Source organism: Euleptes europaea, unplaced genomic scaffold (genome assembly GCF_029931775.1).
Source record: "Euleptes europaea isolate rEulEur1 unplaced genomic scaffold, rEulEur1.hap1 H_4, whole genome shotgun sequence".
Taxonomy (NCBI): Eukaryota; Metazoa; Chordata; class Lepidosauria; order Squamata; family Sphaerodactylidae; genus Euleptes; species Euleptes europaea.
Genome location: NW_026612052.1, coordinates 39,537 through 52,639, shown reverse-complemented (window position 1 = coordinate 52,639; position 13,103 = coordinate 39,537). Strand labels below are relative to the sequence as shown.

General features: G+C 40.2%; 2 protein-coding genes across 2 annotated transcripts; both read right to left on the bottom strand.

Annotated features, from left to right (window-relative positions):
• Positions 1-1,142: 1,142 nt before the first annotated feature.
• Positions 1,143-2,081, bottom strand: LOC130492976 (olfactory receptor 13G1-like). The gene has a single exon (XM_056866752.1). The coding sequence runs from the start codon at positions 2,079-2,081 to the stop codon at positions 1,143-1,145; it is 939 nt and encodes a 312-aa protein (XP_056722730.1).
• Positions 2,082-7,552: 5,471 nt separating this feature from the next.
• LOC130492975 (olfactory receptor 13G1-like) lies at positions 7,553-8,497 on the bottom strand. Its single transcript, XM_056866751.1, has one exon. The coding sequence runs from the start codon at positions 8,495-8,497 to the stop codon at positions 7,553-7,555; it is 945 nt and encodes a 314-aa protein (XP_056722729.1).
• Positions 8,498-13,103: the final 4,606 nt, after the last annotated feature.

The following is a 13,103-nucleotide window of genomic DNA, read 5'->3' as shown; positions in this document are numbered from 1 at the left end:
TATTGGCAGCCCTGATAATCAGTTGTTAAACTAAACCAAAATGACTTTAACCCAAATGCCCAAAAGAAAAAAGATGCCCTAAGTGCCTAGAAGCCAAGGAGGGAAAAGAAACCCTGAACGATTATCCCTAGGCAGGAAATTTCATAGTCTTGGTAGGGCCACCAAGAATGCCCTGTCATTTGTGTAGTCTGATTATCCATTGGAAATATTTCTATTCATTAGCTAGGATTTATTATGTGGAAGTTTGAGTGTGGTTTGTATACATACCAGCAATCTTTCGGCATGTGAAAAAAGAGGAAGAATTATATCTGTAAATCAATTTTCTGAATCAAGAAATTTATTTTAAATTGACTTTTGGATTTTTTAAAGGTTTTCATACAATTATAGATGATTCATTGCATGTGGATTTGCTGACAAGAATGCTCAAAAACATACACAAGGTTGAACCATAGCCTGATTTTTTAAATAATTTAGTCTTAAAGCTCCATACCCAGAAAATGCACTCTGCCAGAGTTTACATGGAGTTTACATAGACTTAAAACAGCATAAGCAGCTAATAATCACACACAGTATTGTAAGAATAAAACACTATCTCTTCATGATGGAGTAATAAATTCCTTGAGGGCTACTGCTATGGTAGTCATCTCATACAAATAATTCCATGAATATATTTCAGATACAAGGACCCAAAATCTTGCCCTTCCTTTGGAGAGAAGCTGTTACAGCCATATTTGGCCATATTGTTTCTTGGGCAACAACAAAATATCATCAATGGGGCTATTTGATCACACCTATACCAAATTGCTGCCAACATAAAACTCTAAATATAGCTTTGGATCTAGTCAACTTTTTCACTCAATTCTCCTCCATATTACAGACCCCAACCCACATGGCTTTTGTCCATTCAGGTCCCATGAACAGCAGTATAGCCTTATTTGGTGGTCAAAGGGGATCCCTCCTTCCAATTACCTCATTAGAAAAGCTGGGTAAATCCAATTCACAATGGGGTCATCGTATTCTTACATACAATATTTTAAGCCTTTAGATTTAGCTGTGATACATGTTGCACTGATGTTTACATAAGCAAATACTTCTATGATACACTGCAAACAAATGACGTTCTGGACAGGAAACGGATAAAATTAATCTTTCTTGGAGATCCAACATTTGTTTATCAGTTTGATGAGAGCTTCTTTCACATCAGTATTTCTTAGAGAATATATGAGTGGGTTAAGGACGGGGGTAACTACAGAATAAAGGATAGCTATCACCTTGTCTTCTTCAAGGGAATAGGCTGAGGCAGGCCGAAGAAAAGTGTAGATGATGGTGGAATAGTAAAAAGTGACAACCAAGAGATGAGAAGAGCATGTTGAGAAGGCTTTCCTCTTCCCTTCAGTAGAACGTATTCTGATGATGGCTCTCAGGATAAACCAATATGAAGCCAGTGTCAACCCACAGCTACCAACTGCAATGATCACAGAAGCTGCAAAGACCATAATTTCATTCAAGCTGGTATCTGAGCAGGAAATCTTGAACATTGGTGGCAGCTCGCAGAAGAAGTGATTGATGATGTTGGAGTCGCAAAAATCCAGCTGGAGCACAAGCCCTGTGTGAATAGAAGAGTTGATTATGCCCAAAAGCCAAAGTCCAGTCATGAATCCAGTGCAAACGTCTTTCTTCATGATGACTGAATAGCGCAAAGGCTGGCAGATAGCCGCATAGCGGTCAAAAGCCATAAATGCAAGGAGCAGGAGCTCAGTTCCCAGGGCCCAAGTGAACAGATATACCTGTGCAATACAGCCTGAAAGGGTGATGGTCTTTCTCTGAGCCAAAATAGTCTGTAGCATTTTGGGAATGGTGGTAGAGATAGAACCCATGTTTATTATGGACAAATTGATCAGCAGGAAGTACATGGGTGTGTGGAGTTTACTACAGACGCTGATGGCAAGGATGATGAGGATGTTGCCTACCATAGCAGCTGCATAAAGACAGGAAAATGCCCAAAAGATAAATGTATTATGTTCAGGAGAACTGGAAAGTCCTACCAAAATGAACTCTTGAATCGCAGAATGGTTCTTCATTTTGACAATTCCACCACTGGTGACCTAGGCAAATAAATCACAGTCAGTTGTTAGAAGAAAATCCTTACATCAAATCCTTACATTTGTTGATGTAAGGGCTGGGGGGCATAAATCATGGATGAGGGCAACTGAGATAATACTTTGAAGTCCATTGCCAGAAATGTCAAGGTGAGGGGCATAAGGGTTCACTGAATGGGGGAGGGATACCATAAACCAACCTGAAAAAGAATGAAATATGTCCAATATGAAAAAGCACTTTACCAAATGGATTGGATTTGACATGCCAGCTGCATGTATGATAATCTACGTCCTAGGGTGATCTTATACTGATATTTTATTCAAAATACATCCATACAATGTACCGTTATCTTTTGCAAACATAAAAATGATAGTCTTTCTAGTTGTAGTCATAATCTTTCACCCAATAATCTAGAAAGTAACGTGCTTGTTGTGGGACTGCCTTTGAAAAAGATCAAAAAATTTAAATTGGTCCAAAATGCAGTGGAAGGCTATTCATGGGGTTTGGTTATAGGGAGCGTGTCTCTCCTCCTCGGAATGATCTGCACTGGACTACCATACTGGAATTTAAGCACCAGGCCAAAACATTTCTTTTTACCCAAGATTTAACTGAATGTTGTATCTACATCATTTACCTCTCTCCACAATAGGGCACCAAAGCAACTTAAATCGTTCTCCTCTCCTCCATTTTATCCTCACAACAACTTGGTGGGGTAGGTTAGACTGAGACTGTGTGACTGGCCCAAGGTCACCAAACAAGCTTCCATGGCAGAGTGGAGGTTCAAATCTGAATCTTTCAGGTTCTAGTATGACTCGCTAAGTGCTAACACCTACTGTTTTATTCTCTTGTGGTCTGAGGTCTGTTGCCTGGATAGCTTTATAATGTGTGTGTGTGTGTGTGTGTGTGTGTGTGTGCATATAGGAATAGATTTCTGGGTTGTCTCCTGTCAGTTCTTCTGCTTGATCTCATCTGATGCACCAGTCTCATTGTAGCCCTCATCCTATGGGCCTCTCCTTCCTCTTTCATCAACACAAAAGCTTGTGGGATGCAACCCATAACCTGCATTCTTTTGAAATCCAACACTAAAGAAAACTTCCACTGCCATCAACTATCTGGTGGTAGAAAATGCTATCAAGTTATAGCTGATTTATGATGACCCTATAGGGTTTTCAGGGCAAGAGACGTTTGGAGATGGTTTGCCACTGTCTGCCGCTGCATGGGCTGAGACAGTTCTGAGAGAACTGTGACTGGCCCAAAGTCACTCAGCAGGCTTCATGTGGAGGAGTAGGGAATCGGACCTGGTTCTCCAGATTAGAGTCCACCCCTCTTAACCAATACATCACAGTGGTTCGCTGATCATCATCTATCTACCTAAATCCAAAAAACAAGAAAAGATCAAAAACTCACCACAGTTCCAATTTCTCATGAGATAATGTTCAGTTTTTGTTTATTTATAGTGGACTCTTCCCCTGAAAAACATCTGTGGTCATGCTCAGTAAATCTGACAGATGGCAGTAACACCTGCAATGTGTGAGATGTTTTTAAATGTGTCTTTAAAGAAGGTATTCATCCACTGGGCAAAAATACTATAGGGATTCTACTATAATAATTATCCCCCCAACAGGAGGACAGAATATGTGTAAATTGCATGTTGCACTAAGCCAATGAAGAAAAAAAAATGCTGGGGTGATTTCATAGTTCTAGAATAGGAAATTGATGACAACTGATAGATAGAAAAATTGATAGATACACCACAGTAAATAATCTGCTCACCATCCAGAGTTATGAGAAAAAATATTAAACTAGCCTCCAGAAGATTTCTGAAAAGTCCAGTATTTGCACCAACTATCCAGGAAAAAATAATAAGAAAATACCAGACGTATAAAAGTCCATTATTTTCCAATTAAGTAGAATAAAATTTGAGAGCAGAGGAAAAAATGGTGGTCATTAAAGTGGTGCTGTAGGATTTTACATATATAGAGATGAGGACAGTCACCAACAGTGTGCTGGTCCTACTCACAGTGAAGCTAGAGGAGAGGAGGTAGATTATCCCTCTCACACTACCAGCCCTGGTCTGAGTATGCAGCCCAGACATCCTTTCTGGAGTCCCTGCCTGCACTCTTTCCTTTCCATGCTCAACTTGTGCTCACATAGAGGCTGGGGTTGTTGCCCTGGACCCAAATTTGGATGTACCCATGACCACCATTCAGCCATTGCCCTGGCTGTTGCAGTGCAGCTGCTGCTGCTGCAACTCGGGAGGCTCTGAGTCGATGCAGCTTAATTCAGGCAGCAGCTAGTGGCAATCAGCCTGAGTCATATCAGAAGTGTAAAGATCCAAAAAAGAAGGGGAAAGTGATGGTGGAGAACGACAGGCATCTGGGGTGGGGAAGGAAAGACAAGGCTTTGCCCCAAACTCGCGGGAAAAAAGGAGGAAAAAAGCATCCTTCCAGGTGCCTGACACTTTTTGACACACACACACACACACACAGAGATCTTTTTTCTTTTTTTTTGCTAAGGAGATTGTAATCTTAAAGCAGAGATACCTGCCTTATGGTCTCCCTGACCCAAACTTCAGGAACCTTGGGGATTCTTCTGAAAAGTCACCAGCAGCTGTGCTGAAAATTTGGTGCCTCTACCTTGAACAACTGCCCACCCCCCAAGAGACCCACAAAGATCTCCCAGTGAATGCACTTGGAGCAAAACAGTAACTCAGCACATCGCCATTGAAATAAATGATGGAAACTTTAATTCCCACGGATGCTCTGTTTTGACATTGGCCACTAAAATCTATAGGGAATTATTGCAGGGCTCTGGGGGGTAGGGTGTTTGTCAAGGTAGAGGCACCAAATTTGCAGTGTTGCTTCAGGTGAAACTCCTTAGACAAACTCCCAAGTTTGCTGAAGCTGGTTCACGGAGTCCAATTTTATGAGCACCCCATAGACTTTAATGGAGCCAAAATTTTGGGTTAAGCTGGAAAAAACCCCGGAAATAACCATTTACCGACATGGGTATTCAGTGTTTTTTGGCTTACCCAAAACTTTTCCAGTCCAAAAAATATTGGAAAAAATTGTGCACAGCCCTAGTCTCAACCCCTTCTCATCCCTATCCTTTTTGGGAATGTATTTGGGAATGTAAAATGTATTTAATAATAATATAGCAGTAAACCTTTGTTAATATTATGCTAATATTATGCTCATGCTACAAGATCTATCAAAGTAGTAAAAGGATATTTTCCTCCCTCCATCCATTACATTAAAAATAATGGAATGTTAATCTACCGTGCCCTGACCTGGATGGCCCAGGCTAGCCGGATCTCGTCAGATCTCAGAAGCTAAGCAGGGTCAGCCCTGGTTAGTATTTGGATGGGAGACCACCAAGGAATACCAGGGTTGCTGTGCAGAGGAAGGCACTGGCAAACCACCTCTATTAGTCTCTTGCCATGAAAACCCCAAAAGGGGTAGCCATAAGTCGGCTGTGACTTGACGGCACTTTACACACACACAATCTACCTTAGTGGTTACTGATGTGGAACAAAAGTTAGATCTCTTTCTTTCCTTGTCTCTTCTTCCCCATTCTTTTAAAACACTTTTTAAACACTGTTCAACTCATTTTAAAAACTGTTCTAGTAGTGAGCTATTATTATTATCATATTGGTGGGACAACTCATGTCACCATGCTGGTGTTCCGGGAGGCATTCCCGGGGCATTCCTAGGAGCGGGGCTGCCATTAGGCAGCTTCCAAACCTCTTTTGCCCTGAGAATACCTCCCGGGATGCCAGGGGTCCTACGCCACCTTTTTGGGTGGTGCAGGCCCACTTTCCCCTATGTGGGAAAAAGACTTTTCCTGATTTTTATATCAGAAAAAGGCTTCCCCCCCCCCCACGTGGCGGCTGGGAAGCTGCACTGTCACGGCTGCCACAGTTTCCCCCCCCCACTGAGGAATGGGCTGTTTGAAACTTCTCATGGAAGGCAATCGGCCTTCAAATCCCAGTTCCAACACTGGTTTATGGGGAATTAATTTATTCAAGGGAAGCTACTTAAGTGGGTTACATATACCTACTGATTTCTTGCTCCAGGTGATTTTGAACTTTGCTAAATATTTGTGGTTACAATTTAAATACTTACAAAAGTGTTTGGAGGTAGTAGTCCTTGTTAAAAAGGGGAATGAAGATAAAAGTGACTTACATTTACCACTTAGTAGAATTCCAAAGACGATGTTCAGTTATCTTCCAGAAGGCCAGAGATAATATTTTTAAAGGCTGTTGTTTTGTCGAGAGAAATACAGAATCCCAATAACATTTTATTGTTTGACATAGGCAAGATAAGAAAATTGTTTTCCTTCTTCTAAATGGCAAAAAAATGCAAAAAGAAGGAGTTTATGAATAAGATTACAACATTTAGGCAAAGAGAAGAGATTATCTGCACAGAAACTATTTACACAACGATGGCTCCCATTTATGAAATATTGGAATAGTATCGAGTCAAAGGAATCAATGCAGCCATGGACGTTATCACTTTGAGACATGCTTTCATTCAGAGATTTAGACAATATTATAATGACGTTTTGTAACAGATTTTGTATGGATTATATAATGGATTTTGTAACAGATAGATGGATGTAATACGTTATTAAATAAAAAAATTATTAAGAAAAAAAGAAAGAGTTCAGGCATCTGGAAGTGCTACATGCTGTTCCCATAAAAGGGCTCATCACTGATAACTCATGGGAATATAGCAGCTTATAAATCTATTTATCACATTTTAATTTCTAATCATCACTCGCGCACCTGTCTTTACTGACTGTTGTATCAAGCAAGTTTGAAATGTTGCCCCACACCCAGCAACAAGTGGGCTGGAGATAAACACAGACCCAGACACACACACACAAAATAAACATATAGTATAAACTATCAGGGACTCGTCATTAATAGTTCTACCAGTGATTAACTGGGAGAATTGGATGAATAAACTGTGACTTCTAACAAATGTGAATGACCATCATAACTGACTCTGTGCATGCATTTTATGCTATAAACTATATTCCCACTGATGTTGACAGACTAATCTACTTGTTATCAGATATGGATGCTTATCTTTCCCAAAAAATGGCACTGTATGGCCTGGCAGCCAAGAAAATCAGGGCAGAGCAAATCACGAAAGGTGGTAAAGCTGGATAGAGCTGGATGGGCATATTTTATTTTCTTAATTTTTCTATTTTTTACAATGATTCTGGTTCTGAACATTTTAACCTGTCATTATATTGTTGTACTGTTTTAGATTGTAATGGCCTTATACAATAAACTTGACTTGGCTTGACCATATTCCCAAGTACTGTAATAGGAGGTATTTCTTCTGCACATGAACTAACATTAATAAGCTTGTTTTCCCTTCCTCCATTTTTTTATTTGCTGTTTTGCAATCCTGTATTGAAATGTGTCTAGACATTTCAATCATCAGTCTTCCGTTCTCTGAAGCAGGCGACTTCTTCCAGTGAGTGTTTTGAGTGCCTCCTTGACCTCTTTGTTTCTCAAGGAGTATATGATGGGGTTGACGACTGGGGTTACCACCGAATAAAGCAGGGAAACTAGCTTGTCATTGTCCAAAGAGTATACTGAGGTAGGCCTGATATACGTGTAGATGACAGCTGCAAAGTAAAAACTGACAACAATGAGATGGGAAGAACACGTCGAGAAAGCTTTCTTCTTTCCTTCAGTGGAGCGGATTCGGAAGATAGCTCTCAAGATAAACCAATAGGATGTTAGGGTCAACCCACAGCTACCGATACCAACGATCACATCTGCAACAAATGCCATAGTCTCATTAAGGCTAGTGTCTGAGCAAGAGAGCTTTAAAAGTGGTGGTACATCGCAGAAAAAGTGGTTGATGATGTTGGAGCCGCAAAACGACAACTGTAACATAAGTCCAGCATGAACTGCTGAATTGATCATCCCAGCAACCCAAACTCCGGTTGCCATCACAATGCACACTTCTTTCCTCATAATGATTGTATACTGCAAAGGGTGGCAGATAGCAGCATAGCGGTCAAATGCCATAAACGACAGAAGTAGAAGTTCAGTTCCCAAAGCCCAGATGAACAGATACACCTGTGTGATGCAGCCATAAAATGAGATAGTCTTTTGATGGGCCAAAAGAGTCTGGATGAGTTTGGGAGTTGTAATGGAGATAGAAAACACATTCACGAACGACAAATTGACGAGCAGGAAGTACATGGGAGTGTGGAGTTTCCTGCATCTCCATATGGTAAAGATGAGGAGGAAATTGCCAGCTAGAGCCATAACATAGATGAATATGAATACCCAAAAGAGAAGTGTTTGTAATCCAAGGGAATTCGTTAGACCAACGAATATGAACTCTGTTAGGACAGTCTGGTTCTTCATTTCAATAGGTTTCATCCTGTTGCCCTAGATGAATACATAGTATTATTTTGTGTTGTTACACAGAACCGTTCAATAGATTGTTGATCTTTTTCGCCCCTCCCTTCTTTTAAAGTCAGACGTTTGGCAACCAGCTCTTTACTGACAAAATGGTTGGCTGAACAGTCTTAAAATTTAAATTTCTATGTGCTGAATATAGGCAGTAATCCCAGGCCAGCTAGGGAGATTCATGTCATCGTTCTTGACTATACAAAGTTGAACTGATTGGGGAGGTGTTTTAATATGTTTAAGAGTGGAAAATCTGATTAGAATGATTTTCAAAACCAAACTGTAATCCTCCTCTCGTCCCTATTACCTTTCAAATGAAAAACTGATCTATGGGACATCCATTGAGCAGTCTGAAGTACATTTTTCCTTCACTTCAGGATTGTCCCCCATTTTCCTCATAGACGTTATCAACCTCAAATAAGTGTACTTTCATGATACCAAGATTCAGAGATTCTACAAAAAGCACATGTATGCGCTACAATAGAAACAAAGAACACCTTCGAGAAAACCCTGTCCTTTGTATTCTGAAAGGATAATTTTTATTTATTAGTTTTCCAGTACACAGATTGCTAGCTTTGAAAGAGTGCCTTGTTTATTTGGTTCTATGATACATAGAAATGGAAAAGAAAAAAAAAATAACTGCCTTCCACATTAGCCATTTGCTTCCCAAAAACCTCATAATTAAAAAACAGTGTTTTTTTAACTAACCTATGGTTATTTTTGAAAAAGTTATTTTTAGAATGTTTATGGGTTACCCTCTCTCCCCCTCCCGAATGTAACATAGGGTGCAAATGTAAAGTGGTGATAGGTCCATTTGAAAAGTTATGTAGTATCTAGCAAACAAAGATTAAGCTTTAAATTGGGAAAATGGGGCAAACACCCCACCCAGCAATGCTCTCTCTTTATGTTTGTACATGTGTCAAGCAATAAGAGACAGAAACAATGTGGTAGAAGGTTTAGAGTATTGTTCTTGGGCTAGGGAGTCCTTTGGATTGAATCTTTGCTCAGCTTCCCAGGCCACTGTATAACCTTGGGTCTGTCATTATCAGTATGCCCAATCCACCTCACACAATTATTGCAGGGATAAAACCATATGTGTCATCCTTGATATCTTGAAGGCAAGCTGAGATAAAAATAAACTAATACAAAGGCAGCAAGTTGGACCCAACCAGCTTTTTCACCCAATCTTATCCAATTCCTTTCCTTACTACAGCCCCTGTCCCACATGAGTTTTACACATGCAGGTCAAATGATACCCAGTATTGCCTTTTTTTTTTTTTTTTTGGTGGTTGAAGGAGATTTCTCCTGTCATTTTCACCAACAGAAAATCTGGTTCGATCCAGCCCTTAATCACCATTTTTATGGAGCACTATTTTCCCATTTACATTACTCTTAAAGTTGAATTGAAAGTAAAACTTCAGTTCAACTCTATAATCACGATTCAAATGAATGAACTTAATTTTTAAAAGAAAAACAACAACATTAAATCCAGTAGAATCCAAATACTCAGTTCCCATATGTTGCAGATATAAGAAAAATGGAAGAAAAAGCCAAAATAAAATATTTACCTTCCCTCCTATTTCCTGGTGTTCTTTCTCACTGTCTCCTTTTCATGCCTTAGATTTTTTTTCTATGGGCCTCTGGAAAATACCAGATCCAACAGTCTTTCATCAAATTGTGAACTGGTGATAACTAGTGTTATCCTGGCCAAGTCACCCTCACATTGGGAATAAAGTGTAAGTGACCAGCTTTGAAATATCCGTTTTAACAAAGTAAAAGTGCCACAGGGGGAAAACACCTTTGAGGCACCACCAGGATATTGTTGTTGATTATGATGATTCATTCTATTGTCGAAGTGCAAATGTCAGTATTTGGCACATTTTCATATCCACAATTTAATGTTCAGGCTTTGGAGACATGAAATCACCCAGTCAAAAGGAAGCATTTTGAGTAGCTACTGATTTCTATGGTAGACATTCAAGCATGTGTTTAAGCAACTGAGTTAAATCAGTGGAATCTAAAATGATCACTCTTGGCTGGTTAGTGACCATAGGGTGGATCCTATCAGATATTCTGCCTCATCTATATTCTAATAACCAAGTTGGCCAAATCTGAGGATACTTAAATCCAGTGACTGTAGCTGTGAACGGGCAAGAAATATCTTTCTACAAACCTAAAAAGGGTCCAAGGTTTGCAGGGAAAAACAAAAACAAAAAAACGGGGGGCTTAAAAAAAAAGAAAATGATAAATGGAGCGCCTGTAGCTTTAAGTGATGGATTCCCTCAGTTGCTGTTGTTAGACAACCACAGTGTTCCAAGACTAGTTCTGTCAGTAAAAGGCAGAGGGAGGGGGCAAAGCCCTTTCCTGGCCTATTTTGGCCTTTGAGAGATGGCACCTTGGGTCAGTCCTGGCCAAGGTTGCCAGCTCCAGATTGTGAAATTTCTGGACATTTTCTGGTGGTGTCTGAGTAGGGTAGGGTATGGTATGGGGAGTAAAGAAACCTCAGCTGGATATAATGCCATAGAGTCCACCCTCCAAAGCAGCCGTTTTCTCCAGGGGGACAGATCTCTGTCATCTGGAGTTCAGGCGTAATTCTGGGATATTTCCAGGTCCCACCTGGATATTGGCAACCCTCCACCTGGCAGCAACATCTGGGTGATTTGATACTACCCAATGTGCATGACTCAAGAAAAAGAAGAAGTAGGGTTGCCAGGTCCCCACTGGCCACCTGCGGGGGATGTGGGGGTAGGGTTGCCAGATCCAGGTTGGGAAACTCCTAGTGATTTGTAGGTAAAAACTGGGGAGGACAGGGACCTCAGAGGGGTACAAAGCCATTGAGTCCCCCCCTCCAAAGCAGCCCTTTTCTCCAGGGATCTCATGACAATGTAAAGCCAGGCAGAGTAATTTGGAGTTGGTTGCCTGGTTTTCAGGATTAGTCATTAGGAACTATAGCTCATGAAGGCCATGATGCTGTTCCCTATGGCATGGTAGGTGAATGTTAGATACAAAGCTCTTCAGCTAATTCTCCTCGTAAGTCATGAGGAAAGCCTATGAGGACTGACCCTCTGGTGGCCAAAGTGACTTCTTTGTAGAATATAAAACACACAATATCAAGACATTAGAAAACATTTTTTGCTTTCCCCAGGAATCAACCTGTTGTGTTACTGAGACACATACTCAATTATCATCTCAATGAATGCAGTAAGTATTTGGACAAAATTATAATAATATCCATTAAGATGCTAAGATCATACAAAATTTGGTGACAATCAAGTTGTTAGCTAATTTTAGCTAGTTAGATTTACAGAATGGCTGAAGTTGATAGATATGTGCATCTGCATATGCACTACATCTTTTCCAATGTTTCTTCTAGCTTAAGAATAAAGCAAATACATGAATTTTTAAAACAATTAGGATCACTGTGATAGAGATGACCATGGCAAGCTTGGATGTTGACACCTGGTTCAAATCCCTTTTCAGCTATAAATCTAAATGACTATTCATAACAGTTTTAGAGGGGTGGAATGACTAGACCATCTTATGAAACATCACACTATAAAACAGATACAGGTTGAGTGACTCTTATTCCAAAATCTGATATCCAAGATGATCCAAAATCCAAAACTTTTTTAGCACCCACAAAGGGTAATAAAATGGTGTGTGTAGGCCAGTTGTGCCAACAGCAGGTTCCCCATGATGCCTCACATGCACAAAATTATTAAAAATATTGTATATAGTTACCTTCTGGCTATTCCTTGGTTCCATCATCAACCAAAAGGGAGAGTGCAGCCAAGAAATCAGAAGGAAATTGAGACTGGGAAGGGCAGCCATGAAGGAGGTAGAAAAAATTCTTAGGTGTAAGGATGTGACACTGGCAACCAAGATCAGGTTAATTCATGCCATTGTATTCCCTATTACTATGTATGGGTATGAGAGCTGGACAATGAAGAAAGCTGATAGGAAGAAAGTAGATTCTTTTGAAATGTGGTGTTGGAGGAGAGTGTTACGGATACCCTGGACTGCCAAAAAAAACTAATCAGTGGGTTTTAGATCAACTCAAGCCTGAACTGACCCTAGAAGCTAAAATGACTAAACTGAGGCTGTCGTACTTTGGACATATTATGAGAAGACAAGAGTCATTGGAAAAGACAATCATGCTAGGAAAAGTTGAAGGCAGCAGGAAAAGAGGAAGACCCAACAAGAGATGGATTGACTGTATAAAGGAAGCCACGGCCCTCACTTTGCAAGATCTGAACGAGGCTGTTAAGGATAGGACACTTTGGAGGACATTAATTCATAGGGTCGCCATGAGTAGGAAATGACTTGACGGCACTTAACACACACACACACACCTTCTGGCTATGTTTATAAGGTATATATAAAACATAAATGAATGTCATGTTTAGACTTGGGTTCCATCCCCAAGATATCTCATTACGTATATGCAAATATTCCAAAATCTGGAAAAAAAATCCGAAATCCGAAACACCAAAACACCAAGCATTTTGGATAAGAAATACTCAATCTGTATGTACATTCAGGTCAGCCCAGATAATGCAGT

Coding starts and splice junctions, on each gene's coding strand:
- LOC130492976 (XM_056866752.1), bottom strand. CDS start 2,081: ATGAAGAACCATTCTGCGATTCAAGAGTTCATTTTGGTAGGACTTTCC.
- LOC130492975 (XM_056866751.1), bottom strand. CDS start 8,497: ATGAAGAACCAGACTGTCCTAACAGAGTTCATATTCGTTGGTCTAACG.